The following is a 14,348-nucleotide window of genomic DNA, read 5'->3' on the forward strand; positions in this document are numbered from 1 at the left end:
TTAGTCTTTACACTTGCTCAAATTGAGCATGCATGTGTGTGAGTGTGAGTCCTTCACGTGTTGGTACCACACAGTTAAGTTTGTGCATCTGCGCATGTGTGTTGGGATGTCAGTGTTTGAGCGTGTATCAGGTTGTAGTTGGGTTTTTTTTGGTTGTATTTTCATGTTGTAAAACTCTCCCTCCCCGCACACTCATTCCTCTCTCAAGACTGAATTTGCTTGTCTTCTCAGCATGAGTGTTTAATCTTTTCAGGCCGTTGAATCGGCCCAATGAATGAGTCCCTAGCTCCTTCTCTCTAGGAGCCCTGGAGATTATTCTAAAGCACTAATCGTTGAGCAAACACAGCAGTGCTCTCCCGTTCCCATTCTACACAGGCCACAGTATAGCACAACTTCTTCTTTCACTTCCCCTCACGTTTTACGCCCTGAGTAGATTTTTTTGCTTTTTGGCGTACGTAGCCTAGATTACTGCTCCTGAGAAACAGACCTCTTGACTCCCCCTTCACAGCCATGGTTGAAAATGCACTAAGCAGAGACTGAGCGAGTTTTTCTTATTTGTTCTTTTATAGCAAGAGAAGTGACATGTAATTTAGAGAGCATTATTTCCAACATTGTCCCCTGAAACCTTTTATGTTTGTGGGTGTGTTTGTTTTTTAATTAGATTGTCAGTAGGGAGAATCTGCTAGGCTTATATGATGGTGTCAATATCCTTGGATTTGGAGCTTCGTCAATATTGTCTGGCCCTGCCGTTACTAACCTGAACAGGCTGCTGGCATTTGGTGTAAAATAAATAGAGTGATTTGTCTGTTTTGTTTTCTCCATATCTTTGTCGCCTCCAAGAGAAGTTTTATTTACACCGCTCTCCATTTGATTTTGCGTGGTATTTGCTTTTATGCCAGTTGTGGCCTTGCTGTGGTCTGTAGAAGTCATGCTGGCTCTGCACCCAGTGGTCTCTCATGTTATTTTATGGTCATGTAATGTGGAAATGTCTCTCCAGTGATGAGCACCCACACAGTGCTGAGAGATCTCACACTACAGACTAGCACAGATCTGAGTGCAATGGATTTTTAAAAAAAAATTATTTTACCATTTCAAAGAGAGATTACAGACTTGACGGTTCATTATTTTCTGAGGCGTTTGTTTTATAGATAGTCATTGAACTTGTAATCTGTAAAGTCTCTTTTCCTCGAACTTAACAAAAGCTGTGCACCCATCTGTTGACAGCCAACCATACTATTTGTTGTTTCATACTGATTCAACTCCCAATGAAAAAAAGAATCAGTAGCAAAGGCCTTTCCACTTCACCAAGAAAAGTATCCAGAGGGAATCAGTTGTCCATTTTGCTCATACCTTTTCTTTCTGTACTTCTAACTCTTATTTTTCTCTTTTCTTTTCTGCTCCTCCCCACAGAGAAAGCTGCTTGCCATCTACCTCCACAATGATGAAAGTGTCCTCGGCAACGTCTTCTGCTCCCAAATGATGTGTGCTGACTCCATCGTCTCCTACCTGAGCCAGAACTTCATTACATGGGCCTGGGATGTCACTAAAGAAGCTAACAAAGCCAGGTACCAGAGTCAGCCAGAGGGCTGTTTGATTATTTTCAGGTGACTTGCTGGTCATAGAGCTGCGAGGTTTATCAGTAATGTCGTGTTGTATTTTGTTCCCTTATCTCTGCTTGTCCTGCTGCCTTTACTCAACATTATAGTTGTTGTATGAATAAAGACACAACTTACTTCAATACATAGACAGACATGACTAACACTAATAATACAGTCTGTGTCCATTTTATGTGGTACACCTACATGTGGTGGACACAATAATAGGAACACCTGTAAAATATACTTTAAGTAAGTACAATAGTTCTGCCTTAAAATATTACTTTTGTGACACTTCTGAGGTTTAACTTTTGTTGAGACTGTGCCAGACTGGTGTTCAGCTTAAGTAATATTTTACTGTTAATTCGTGGTGCTCTAGTATGGGATTGCACTATAGTATTGAGTTTCCCTATTATTGTGTCAGACCCTGTTGCTAAAACTGTAGTACTGGGTAGTTTTCAGTTTTGCCGACAATACAAACGCTAAATACTGTTTTAAGCTACAGTCCATGAAATATTGCTACATGAGTGATCAGGAAGGTTTTAACAAGACTAGTTTATATTTAAATGTAAAAACAATTGTGTAATGATTATCCATATCTCAAATAGCAATAACACAGGGATTCTGTCCTGTGGTATTCCCTGGTCCTGGACTTCTCAGAGGTCCTGTCACCTATCAGAATCAGACTATGTTTAGTATTGCATTTTGCCAACTGTAAAGTTAAGAACAGCAATATCTGAACCTCTACGTCCTGACTGCATGCTTAATCCTTTTGTTTTATTTATATGTGACTTACTTTCTGGAGAAGTGGACTGTTTGCATAGTGAGTTGTATCTAATAAAGAGGATATTGAATGTATTTCAGTAGGAGAGAGCAGCTTGATTGTGTGCACAGGGCTCTGCAAACTGCCAGAATAGCCTGTTAAGGAAGCTGTTACTATCTTGTTCTAGTATCGTTGTTTTTGATACTTCTGCTAGAGGAGGTTAATGTAGTTTTAATTAGTGCTCTGCCCCATCCTGTTACCTACAGTATATAGTTATTAAAATGTTAAGCCTGCAAAGACTGAAGATGAGGTCTTTGTTTTTCCATTTTTTGTGTGGACAGCAAGCTTTTAGAAGATGACCTAAAATATTAGTGTGGACGGAACCTCATTTGACACACAAACAGCGTTTTCAAAACTATTCGCATTGGCGTGGACATGTCCTTAATTGCTGGCATCACTCCATTGCTCACACCCTGTATCTCTGTCTTCTCTTTCTCTCTTCTTCTTCATTCTCTTTTTGAAGCTCAGAGGTTGCATACTATCAAAAGGCGTTGTGTTTGCATGGTGAGGCCCCTGATTGGGCAATTTTGACTAAGCTGTCTGAATAGAGGGTCAGTGGGAGACGAAGGACTCCGTTGGAGTCTAAACATCTCTATCTCTCCATTTACTCTCAAGTCCTGGAGCAGCTCCAGCAGTCTGTTTTAGTAACTGGCAGGTCTATGCGACACCTGTTTGTTACACAGGTCCTGCTACTAGGATGGATATTTCTATCTCGATAGTAAATTTTGTAGAAAAATATTAGAAATGAATTTGAAAGGGTTAGTCTGCAATGTGTGATAGACGATCTGCAGGTTCAAGTATAGAGGTGTGGGGATGTGGAGGTAAAAGTGGACCTGCTGGGGGTTTGATGGGGTTTGCTAATTACCATTGTGCCCAGGGCAATCCTCATTTCTCTCCTACTTCCCCTCATCTTTCTGCTACATCTTTCCTTCTCCTCTCATTTCATTCCTGATCCTCCCATCTTTCTTTATTTCCTTTCTCTTTATCCCACTACCTCAATTCTCTCCCTCTCCCCAAAACCTCCAGAGTTAAGCCTGCCCTCTGGTAGCAGCCATTTAAGAAAGACTCGCACCCTGACCTCACCCCTCCATTATTTCTTTTAAGGAAATTCCCTCCTTCTTTCATTCCACTTTCCTTTCTCTCTCCCATTGGCCTCCTTTGCTTTTTGCCCCAGCTGAGCCTTTTTATTGCACATTAAAAGGCAGGCAACATCTGGAGCTTTTCATCACACACAGCTAGTCACAGCTTTGCTGCTAACGCATGCATGCACATGTGCACACACACTCACTCACACATACACTGCTTTGCTGCATTCTCACGCTCTCTGGTTGATCCAAAGTGACTGGTGATTGGCATCAATCACAGGCTGTTAGAAAGGTATCCTACATTTTGTGTGTGTGTGTGTGTGTGTGTGTGTGAGATGAACCTGCTGATATTGGAATGTGCCTGTTGCTTAGCTCTCCGTATTCTCACAGGCCTCCGAGTTAAATGATTAATTATGCATAAATGCAGTTCCGCTGATTGGATGCCAGTGTAATTGTCACCCATGGGAAATGAATCTGATATATCATACAGGCGCTGTACTGTCATTGCACATGGCAAATATTGAAACTATCAGATAAACGCACTGATCATTTGTGTGCCATGCTTCCTCAAATCTATTACACATTTTATTCCACGCTAACATATCTGTACAAGCAGTTTTAACAAGTAAACTAAAGTGACTTTATTTTCCTGCTAATTCTTTTGTAGAGATTTGGACTGTCCGCAATATACAAGGCCTGACGCAATAATAGGAACACCTGTACAGTGTAATGCAGTCCAGTACAATGACCCAGCAATACAGGCGTTATAGTTAATGACCTTTGAGTGTAATTTGGTGTCTTAACCACCAAGAGCAGGGACAAGCCAATGTACAAACCTGTTCCGTACACTTGACTTCTCCTCTTGACATCCTCCTACCTGAAAACATAACTGGTTGAGAAGGAGAACATTTTCAAATCAAAACATGTCCATGTTTGCTCTGAAACAAAGTGTGTATGACAAAGTGAGCTATCAGAGCATCCGGTTCCCATACATACTCCCATACAGGTGGCTGGCAAAAACATTCCCTGCAGTGCTACTGTACTAGCCTGACTCATCAGGTGCTCAGTGGAGCAAATGTCAGGTCTAACCAGTCAACTCGCATCATCATGCACCACTGTGATGTGAAGAAATGTGATGTGACAGACCAGGGAAACATTAACTATTTTAGCTGTCTGGATGTGCAGTGAGAGATTGAGATGGGATGGGTGACAAATTAGAAGCTGTCAGTCACATTAACCATCGGAGCAGAGCCTTAAACCCAACATTGGTTGCAAGTTTCATGCAGGTGTTTCCTCTACATTTAGTTACCCCTGAAGGATTTTGAAGGCCACAGGTCTGGTACAGACTAGGCTGCATTCTTTACCATGTTATGTTATGGCTGGATGAGACTGTGCTGAACTGTTCACCTCAGTTCCCGCAGTAGCTTGACTTCCTCCTGCCCTCAGTGTTGTGTCCTTACTTGTTCTATAAGTGGATTCATAAGTGCTTCATATCCTGGTTACAGCATTTCTGTCATTCTTAGATACAGTGGATACATAGTAGGGTTAGGTTGTGTTTCCAGATCGAGCAACTTTTATGTTGTGATGAAGATTTTTACTGTGGTGGACTGACTTAGTTTTAAGATAGAAACCAAAGCAGGTTGGCTTGTGTTTGATGGGAGATTTAAGATTGGGTTACCCTTCAAGTTAGTGTCCATTGTTCCCTGGCCTTTCATTACAGGTTAGAGTTTCCCTGTGGGCTATTGTTATGGTCTGCCTGGGTCGAGGTCTAAACAGGGACAAATGTCAGGATAAAATGATCAGTAGGATTTAGGGTACCCAACTTCTTCATTGCAAGACGTGGGTCACTCTAAGTTCAATATTTTAAAAAGTTTAGTTTGAGTCATATTCCTAAAATATCGTAAATTCAGTTCTGCTTTGGTGCTGTACCTTTCATCCATATTTTCAGCATGTACTGGTACGATTATTACTTTAAAAAGTACCACAATGAGCTCAAGTACTCAATTTCACAGTTTGAGAATTCTGCAAGTAGCTCCCTTAGCTTTGGCTTCATGTTTTAATGAGTTACACCCCCACTCAGACAGCGTACCTTCCATCTATCTTCTTCTTCTGACCCGCTGTCCCTCCATCCATTCCATTACTTCTCTATTTTACCAGCCAGTTATTAAAGTAGATCTTATTAAATGGCGAGAGAAAAAGCTAATCTATATTTGCATTCAGTCTATAGCAATTCATTAATATTATGACATTTACAGGGAGCTTGGCGGGGCCCCGGCTGCCTGCTACCCTTTTCCCTCTCTGAAATGTTAATTTAAAAAGTTCTGTCTTTGTAATGGAATAAGAAATCCTCTCTTGCCCTATCAATTCTGGGTGTCTGGTGAGGAATACTAATTCATCTACGGTTCCAATTGAGATAGCATGTCACTCTGATGGAATAAGAAAATGCAGAATTGGTTTTAAAGTCCTTAATGCCACGAGTTGTGTGTATTTCTCTTTTGTGCTGCAGTTGGAAAAGCTGGAGTATACACCTCCTTTATGTAAAAATGTTTTGTTTGTGTGTACTTGTGTACATGCATGTATGTGTCTGCTTTGTGATCTATGTATTTTTTTTTTTAATTACAGGCTCTGAAATATGTGTTCAGTTCCAAGAAAAACGATCAAGTGCATTGAATAGAATAGAAAAATAAATTTGAATTGGATTATTTCTTTGTCTTCCAGACTACTCACCATGTGTACGAGGCATTTTGGCAGTGTGGTGACACAGACTATACGGACATACAAGACAGACCAGTTCCCCCTGCTCCTTATAGTCATGGGCAAACGCACATCCAATGAAGTTCTAAATGTTATTCAAGGTAATTACGACTTTATTAAAAGTATGTTAAACCATAACATCTATAGATCTGAAAACACAAAGATTAAATTACACACCGTACGTTCTGAGATTAGACTTTTTTTTTATCTTCAGGCAATACGACAGTGGATGAGCTGATGATGAGGTTAATGGGAGCAATGGAGATCTTTACAGCACAACAACAAGAGGACATCAAAGATGAGGTAAGGTCTGAGTACAATCAGGATGCCTGTGACTGCAGCGAAACACAAATGTCCAGCTCTGATTCTTAAACACGTAGAAAAGGCTTTGGATTATTTTGAAAAGTAACTTCCTATGACTTATTCCTGCGTCAAAGAACTTCCTCCCTTTTTAAATGAAAGAATCTGCTTATCTTCATATTGGTGACTCCAATGGCAGGGAGAGGTAACATTGACAAGTTCCCATGTCATACAGTATGACAGCAGACCAGAAAACAGTGCACAGCCTGCTCTTGTTGACTAAGCTTTTTTAACTTAGTACCTATTGTGGCCTCAGGTCAGAAATAAATGAATGTTGTTGGGATTAGGGCTGCACAATTAATCGAAATATCACAGACATCGCAATATGGCCAAGTGCAATATCCAAATCGCAGAAGCTGGAATTTTTTGATAAAGGTAAGATGTGTGACAAAACAGCATTATAATGAATTACTGTTGTGCTGCTTTTCTTTTTTTTTTTTTCAGCGAAAATGAAAATTATGATGCAAAAATGATCATTCCTACTAATTGTGAATCATATCGCAATCGTAATATCTGTCAAAATAATCGCAATATGATGTTTTTACCATATCATACTAATATACTAATATCCCAACCACAAATTCAAATGTGCATTCTTAGAGAGACCTCAGATGTTTAGGTGATTGTTTGAAGTGGAAGCCATGACTTTCTGACTTTACTCTAAATCTAAAAATCCATTTTTTGTCCTGCCCTCAGTGTTGATATCCTTTTGAAATGGTTACAGTCGGAAAATTTCATAAAGATAAAATTAAATTAGTGAAGTGCAGGGAAAAATTACGTGTACTGCTCCTTTTTCAACCGTGGGTACTTGTTAATTTTACTGACACCATGCTGCTGTTGGTTTTCTCTCTGTATTTGGGTCTGTTTGGGTTGACCACACTTTAAATCGGGTCTATTAACCTCTGGTCTATTTCAGACCAGATCCATCTGTCCTTACGTTCCTTTCGTTTCAGGTCTCATTTTTAAAAAGAAAAAAAAAGCACATTGTGTTCGAATAGGTTTTGTTTTGGACCTGTGAAGACCTCTAGTAACAATTCAAACCACTTGGTTCATTAATCAACTTAATTGATTTAGCCTATGACTATAGCCACATTCAACGGCCCCAGTGGGACAGTTGAGCCATTCTTTTACATCCTGCTTAAGAGCTAAATTGCAGCATGCTGGGACAGACCAGACAGCATTGTTACATTGTGGCATACTTGTAATGACAAGCAGAGAATACTTTCAACTCATTCCCCTTTAGTTCTAGTTTAATGTGCCAACTACAGGTTTTTGAACAGGTACAGGACTCAGACTCGTTCCCATTCATTCCAGTGTGTAGGTACCACTGTGCTGCTCTGTGTCTGTCAACTACCTCTTTTATTCCAATAGAAACCTGACTTTCACCTGACTTTCACCTGACCCTCTTAACCACTTACTAATGTGTTTACTCAGTGACATCAAACAAGAGAATGAACAACACACTATGGCAGGCTTTCAGACAGCTGAGTATTAGAGTAATCATCCCAAGCTTTCTTTGTTTCTTTCATTTTAATATGACATAACTTATGGTCAGAGGTTTAGGAATTAGCAACAATATAGAATATACAGTCTCGTTACAGACCAACAAGTTGATTTAAGTACAACTTAATAAGTAATATAAAGATTCATGTCGTCAAGATAGATTTGTTATCATGAACAAGAACCAGTTCTTCTTCATACAATACGTATCACACATGTAGATGTTTTGGTCTGTGTAACATGTCACCTGTGAAATCCTTTGTCATAGTCTCTCTTATTCCCACACTTTTCTCTCTAACATTGTCGTGTCTATTTTTTGACTACTGTAGCTATAGATGACAGATGTCACACTGTATTAGGAATTTGGTCATTCAGTCAACCAAACAGCCTCTCTAACAATGCTAATGTGATAGTCATAGCATTTCCAGTTATGGGAACTGTGGTTAAGGAATGAATCTTGTCACACACACACCTTGTGGTTTAGACTTCCTCAGGTGGGTTACTGAGTATTGAGTGACAGCTATTCCCTTTGGGTTGTTGTTATTATTGCTACAATGCTCTGGCTTCATTTTGGATTTGTCACTCTTGTCACACTTCAAATAATCATTAATGATAAGAAGCGACAAGAGGTATGTACGTGTGTCAGATTAGACTGTGAATCATGAAATGTGCTGTAGGGTCATCATTTGAAGTTTTTCAATATTAGTGTCAATGCGATACCTGAGTACAGATACCTAAAGGACACTTTTCTCAATACCTTATGTTGATAAATATAAGCATGTTTTTCTATAAAACCCAGTTTTTCATTTAACATATAAACCAAAATTCTCAAATGTTAAATGTTGTCCAAACACAAGTTTCCGTACGAGAACTTTGCCGTCTAAGATTGACAAAATTTGCATTTAAATCAGGACCTGGCTGATGACAGAACTTTCGATGCCAGCTTTTACTACTTGACAGTTTCTGATACTGTGTGCTACTGACACATTTTGGTTGGTACCATTTTGGTTGGTATATTGACCTTGTGTGTGTGTGTGTGTGTGTGTGTGTGTGTATATATATATATATATATATATATATATATATATATATATATATATATATATATATATATATATATATATATATAATTACTGAAACTATATTTAGTAGTTTTTTTATATAGTGGCACACAAACTGCTTATGTCATCAGCATGAAATTAAGTTCTTCACACTACATAAAATGGTTTTGTTTTTTAAATGATTGTGCATGTTTTTTTCTTACAAGCTGATTTGTTTTTTCTTTCTTTCTTTTTTATTGCATATGCACGTAATAATTGTATTTTATTATTGCATTATTATCACTTTCATAATCATTGCAACAACTGGCTTGAGAACTGTCAGAGAAATAATACATCAGATTTGCCATGGGAAAACAGTGTAGTAAAGCTGTTCTGAAACGGTATGAAAGTGTGATAATTACCCAGGCGTGGCCTGCCAGAAGGAAATAGCTTGTGCTATGTCACAAGAAGGCAGTGTAAAGAGTATAAGTGATGATGAAAGCATAATGTTCCAGTGTCATTATTCATGATTAGTACCATTAACCACAGGATTTTAGTATATCCTGTATCTGACAGGACCCATCCCGTCTCCAAGGTGAAGTCAACCTTGATACTGGACTAATCCCATCTTCACTGTAGTGGCTCTCAGCCCTTGGTGAATTTCCCTCTCTCCCTAACTTCAAATCCCTCTTTCTTCTTTCAGTTTTTCTCCTTTTTTCCACCTCACCTTTCCAAAGACAAACTCAGACACAAACACAGACATCCACCCAACCCAGACATTCCACTCTGACAGTGACTTTTGTGTCTGTCTGGAAATGGAGCAGCTGGACAGCCACATTGTGCCTTCAACCAACCTTACTGACTCGCCAGTCATTCCTATGGTTGTCTGTGTTTTAGCTTAGTAGTTAGTAACCGACTACTCACTGCAGGTTTTGTGGTCTACATCTCTCAGCATCACGGGCCATTTACACTTCAGGTCATTTCACATGCATTTCATGTGAAGAACAGCCAAAACTAACCAATGTTCAGTTTTGGTCAAGGGCACCAAACATGCATATCTTTTGGTATTGGATGAAACTGAAGCACCCAGGAGAAACATAACTTAACATCAGGGGGTTGTGCAAGGTCCACAGTAAGGACCAGAGTTGAGATTTAATTTACTTTCTTGCTGTGAAGTGACAGTGAGTCACAGAGCCACATTGCTGAGCAAAAACAAATAATTAAATATAGAATTTGCCCCAATTAAAGTAGCTCTAAGCCACAATAAAAAACTGCTTTTTGTAACACTTTGGCTTATTTGTTATGTGAGCAAACAATAAATATGTGACAGTTTGCCTTTCTGACTTCTGCCCACTAAAATAGGATTTTATTAGCCCCACTTTAAGACAGCACATAGCCAAGATATAGATGTGGAAAATCTGTTTCCTCCAAAGATAAGGTCTTTAAAATCCCATTGTGTTTGAGCAGATACATGGTAAATTAACGTTTCACATCATGTCTCTCATGCACATTAGGTCATTTAAAGCAGATGATGCATTTGAAAACATATTACAACAGTACAAAATGAGTATTGGACATGAGCTACTGTGCGACTTGTTTGCGTGACTCAGGGCTAGTCTATTGAAGGTAGCCACTTTTGATGCTTTTGTCCCTCTCTGCCATTCTTTTACAGTTTCCTTTCAATGTTCATCTGTTATGCGGGCCAAAAGCACAAATGTATCCTTTGCATTTTCTGACTGAATACAACAATGCACACTGTGCTTTTGCATAGCCACTGCTTAGCTGCACAGTAGCCCTCTGATCATCACAATAAGCTTACTTTGCCATATCCGGGCTGGCACACAGCATGGGCCTTCAGAAAATACAAAACTAATGGCTGTGCACTGTTAACACAATGGACACTCGTGTTTAGTCCCAGTCTTTATAAAACACTTTGTAGCCACAGCAGGTAGAAAGAGAAGGTCCGCCTGTCCCCTTCCCTCTGTACAAACAGGAAGAGAGAGGCAGAGTGAATGAAGGAGAAAGAGACGGTGAAACTGAGATGTCGAAACATAAAAGAGGCTCAGAGTCTGGTAAATGACAGCCCGCTCACAATGAATTCCCCTCTGGTGCTACTCTTTCATACCTGGTGTTTGTACGTAACCACACTTGACATGCTGCATTTTTTTTTTAGCTTGGTTCTTTCTGTCTCCCACACTCGGCATCTCAGCTTAGATGTTTTGTCCTTGTGTGTCCTTTATTATGTTGTTAGTTAATGGGCCCCACTTTCTTTCTCCCTCTCTCCACCCAGGATGAGCGTGAGGCAAGAGAGACGGTGAAGAGAGAACAGGACGAGGCCTACCGTCTGTCTTTAGAGGCTGACCGTAAAAAGGTATTTTCAAAATAAAACAAATTGTCTACTTGAATCACTGCGCCCTGAGTTAGTTATGGTATACTAGACAGTAAATGTACATCATATAATTTTGGGATTTAACTAAAAAAGCATAAGCACCACTTCTATGATTTAATGTTGTTTTTTTTTTTAAACAGGCATCACCTCCATTTTCTTTTTGTACAATTTTAACTAATTTGTGTATTAACACAGTCAGTTACACTACAGTTGCTGCTGTCGTTTTCAGGATTTAAAGGTCCAGTATGTAGGATTTAGTGGCATCTAACGGTGAAATTGCAGTTTGCAACCATTTGAATACGGCTGGGATCACCCTCCCCTTCCAAGCGTGTAGGAGAAACTACGGTAGCTGTGAAAAACGCAAAAGGCCCGATCTTGAGCCAGTGTTTGGTTTGTCCGTTCTGGGCTACTGTAGTAATGGTTGTGCAACATGGCGACCTCCGTGGAAGGGGACCCGTTCCCTCTGTATACAAAAATGGCTTATTCTAAGGTAATGAAAACACAACGATTCTTATTTTTAGACGATTATAAAATAATGAAAACATATTTAGAAATATTATACTCCATTTCTACCAATAGCGCCTTCTAAATGTTACACACTGGATCTTTAATGCTATTGAGCACAAAAAGCCTATTAATCAAATACAATGACCCTAGGGCTGAAACAATTACTTGATTATTTGATAAATGATCTTTATCATTTATCTTGATAATCGACCGATAATCTTTTAAAGTCCTTTATCAAGTAAAAAAATCACTCGATCCAGCTGTTCAAATGTGAGGATTTGCTACTTTACTCAGATTTTGTGTAATGTCATTCACTTGTGCTAGAGACATGGAGCTTACTTACTTGGATCTCTGATGAAATATCAGTAAGAATTATTAAAAAAAAACTTGACAACCTGTGGGAAACATAGTAACCAATCTTCAGCATTGCACATCACTTGGTATTTTGATTTTGATTCTGCTGTTACATCCCATTTGATTCATCCCAATTCATTTATTTCTTTTATCAGAGAGAAGCCCAGGAGAGAGAAGAGGCTGAGCAGGTTCGCCTGGAACAGATGAGGAAGGAGCAGGAGGAGGAGAAGGAGGTGAGAAGAACAGCCATACACACATCACGCTCACATTATGCAAATTACCTAAATTAATATTCCAATTTTATCAGTGCAATGCAGAACAGTGATGTGTTTTGCCAGCGCTCAGTGATTGTGCCATTGTGCTGTCGTTTTTTATCTATCTTGCTCTCACTTCACAATAATGAGTCAATTAGACTGTGGTTTTGGTGAAGCCTGCCTGCCAGTCAGTGAAGCATGTGTAGTGTGGGTGAACAGGTATACAGCCATTTCAGAAGAGTGAAATATCCTAATTACAGTGAGGCCCATCCCTGTTAATGTCACTTTACATACACACAGTTATTGTCCTTTTTAACTGCTTTACATTGGTATAGCACACAACCTCATATTGAAATCCAAGTGAACAAAAGACTGAGGCAACTCATGTACACAGGCTTGTGCACAAACACACACACAACCTAAGCAAACACACATATTCACTTGAAAACAATTATTGTATGTGAAGAGGGGACAAAAACACACACAGGCAGACACACTGTCACGCATGCAGGAAAAACAAAAATTGTCTGTCAGGATGGTACCAATGTTGTAATATAGTCTATAGTAATACAGTGTAGTCCTCACTGATTGTTGTTTACTCAACAGCAGAGCGCCTGAGGGCACTGAGAGGTATTGGGTGACCTGGCTCGCTCAGGTGATTTGTCACTTAAGTTAAACAGACAACAACAAAAGATCTCCGGGCCGGGCCTTCTTAATTATATCACAGTAGTCCACTAACCAAACCGTGTGTGCACGCTTGTCTATTTTAAACAACAATAGCCACTATGACCTCGTGTTTCCTACTTACATCAATTTTCTCTGCCCAAGCTCATTGGTTTCCATGGGGTCTCCTGTGCTAACATACTAGTGTTGTGCTTGTGCTACAGTCTAGATATTCATAAATATGAGAGCCAACAAGAGCTGCTGGACCCAGACAATGGCAACTTAAATTTCTTTCTGCATTTTGTTGTGTGTACGTCTAGTTCTGATGAGCTTAGGTCCACAGATGCACTGACAGACAGGTGGAAAGAAAACTGGGAACAGGCATGGAAGAATTTTCTGAAATTTTAATTTCTTCAATTATTCTTCTTATTGATTCCAATCTTGAGCAATTCCTTTTATTGCTTTAATTGTTTGTTTTTTGGATGGAAATAGACTAATACAATAGAATAATAATAATAATATATATATATATAAAAAAACATATACTACAGCATACATAGGAAACCACCAAAAGTTTAAATACCAATAATGTAAGAAGAACAGTTGAAGAAGTTAGCAATAATTCGCTAGCTGCTTGTAACAGCTTGAATCGAACATTACATTTTCTACAATAGATAAAGTAGGAGAACATTTATATTTGATTTAAAAAAACAAAAGCAAAGGTGTCATTTACGTATTCCTATTCAAGTAAACAAGTTAACATTGGATTTTAGTATTTACATTACGGATGCTGCTCTTCATCTAAACAGTTCACGGTGGCAGCTGCTACTTTTACTTTTCCTGACTTACCATGTTATCACTTACCGTAAACAGACTTCTCATACCCAACTACATTTGTGACATTTTTGTTTTGTTGATTTGTTGTTTAACAATAACATTAATGAATATTTTCATATCATAAAACTAAAATGTTGTTGCACTCTAACTCTTCAAGCTGAGAAGGTGAAGAGCCTACCACGTAAGC

General features: G+C 39.1%; 1 protein-coding gene across 2 annotated transcripts in view; it reads left to right on the forward strand.

The window, feature by feature from the left end:
* The window catches only part of faf1 (Fas (TNFRSF6) associated factor 1), a 70,205-nt gene that overhangs the window by 45,106 nt on the left and 10,751 nt on the right, over positions 1 to 14,348 (forward strand). For both annotated transcript variants that reach the window (XM_044199128.1, XM_044199129.1), the window contains exons 13-17: positions 1,411 to 1,565; positions 6,222 to 6,358; positions 6,472 to 6,560; positions 11,448 to 11,528; positions 12,563 to 12,640. In XM_044199128.1, coding sequence (XP_044055063.1) covers positions 1,411 to 1,565; positions 6,222 to 6,358; positions 6,472 to 6,560; positions 11,448 to 11,528; positions 12,563 to 12,640 — 540 coding nt within the window. The remainder of the gene's footprint in view (positions 1 to 1,410; positions 1,566 to 6,221; positions 6,359 to 6,471; positions 6,561 to 11,447; positions 11,529 to 12,562; positions 12,641 to 14,348) is intronic.

This window comes from Siniperca chuatsi, linkage group LG6 (genome assembly GCF_020085105.1).
Source record: "Siniperca chuatsi isolate FFG_IHB_CAS linkage group LG6, ASM2008510v1, whole genome shotgun sequence".
In the NCBI taxonomy this organism is placed as follows: domain Eukaryota; kingdom Metazoa; phylum Chordata; class Actinopteri; order Centrarchiformes; family Sinipercidae; genus Siniperca; species Siniperca chuatsi.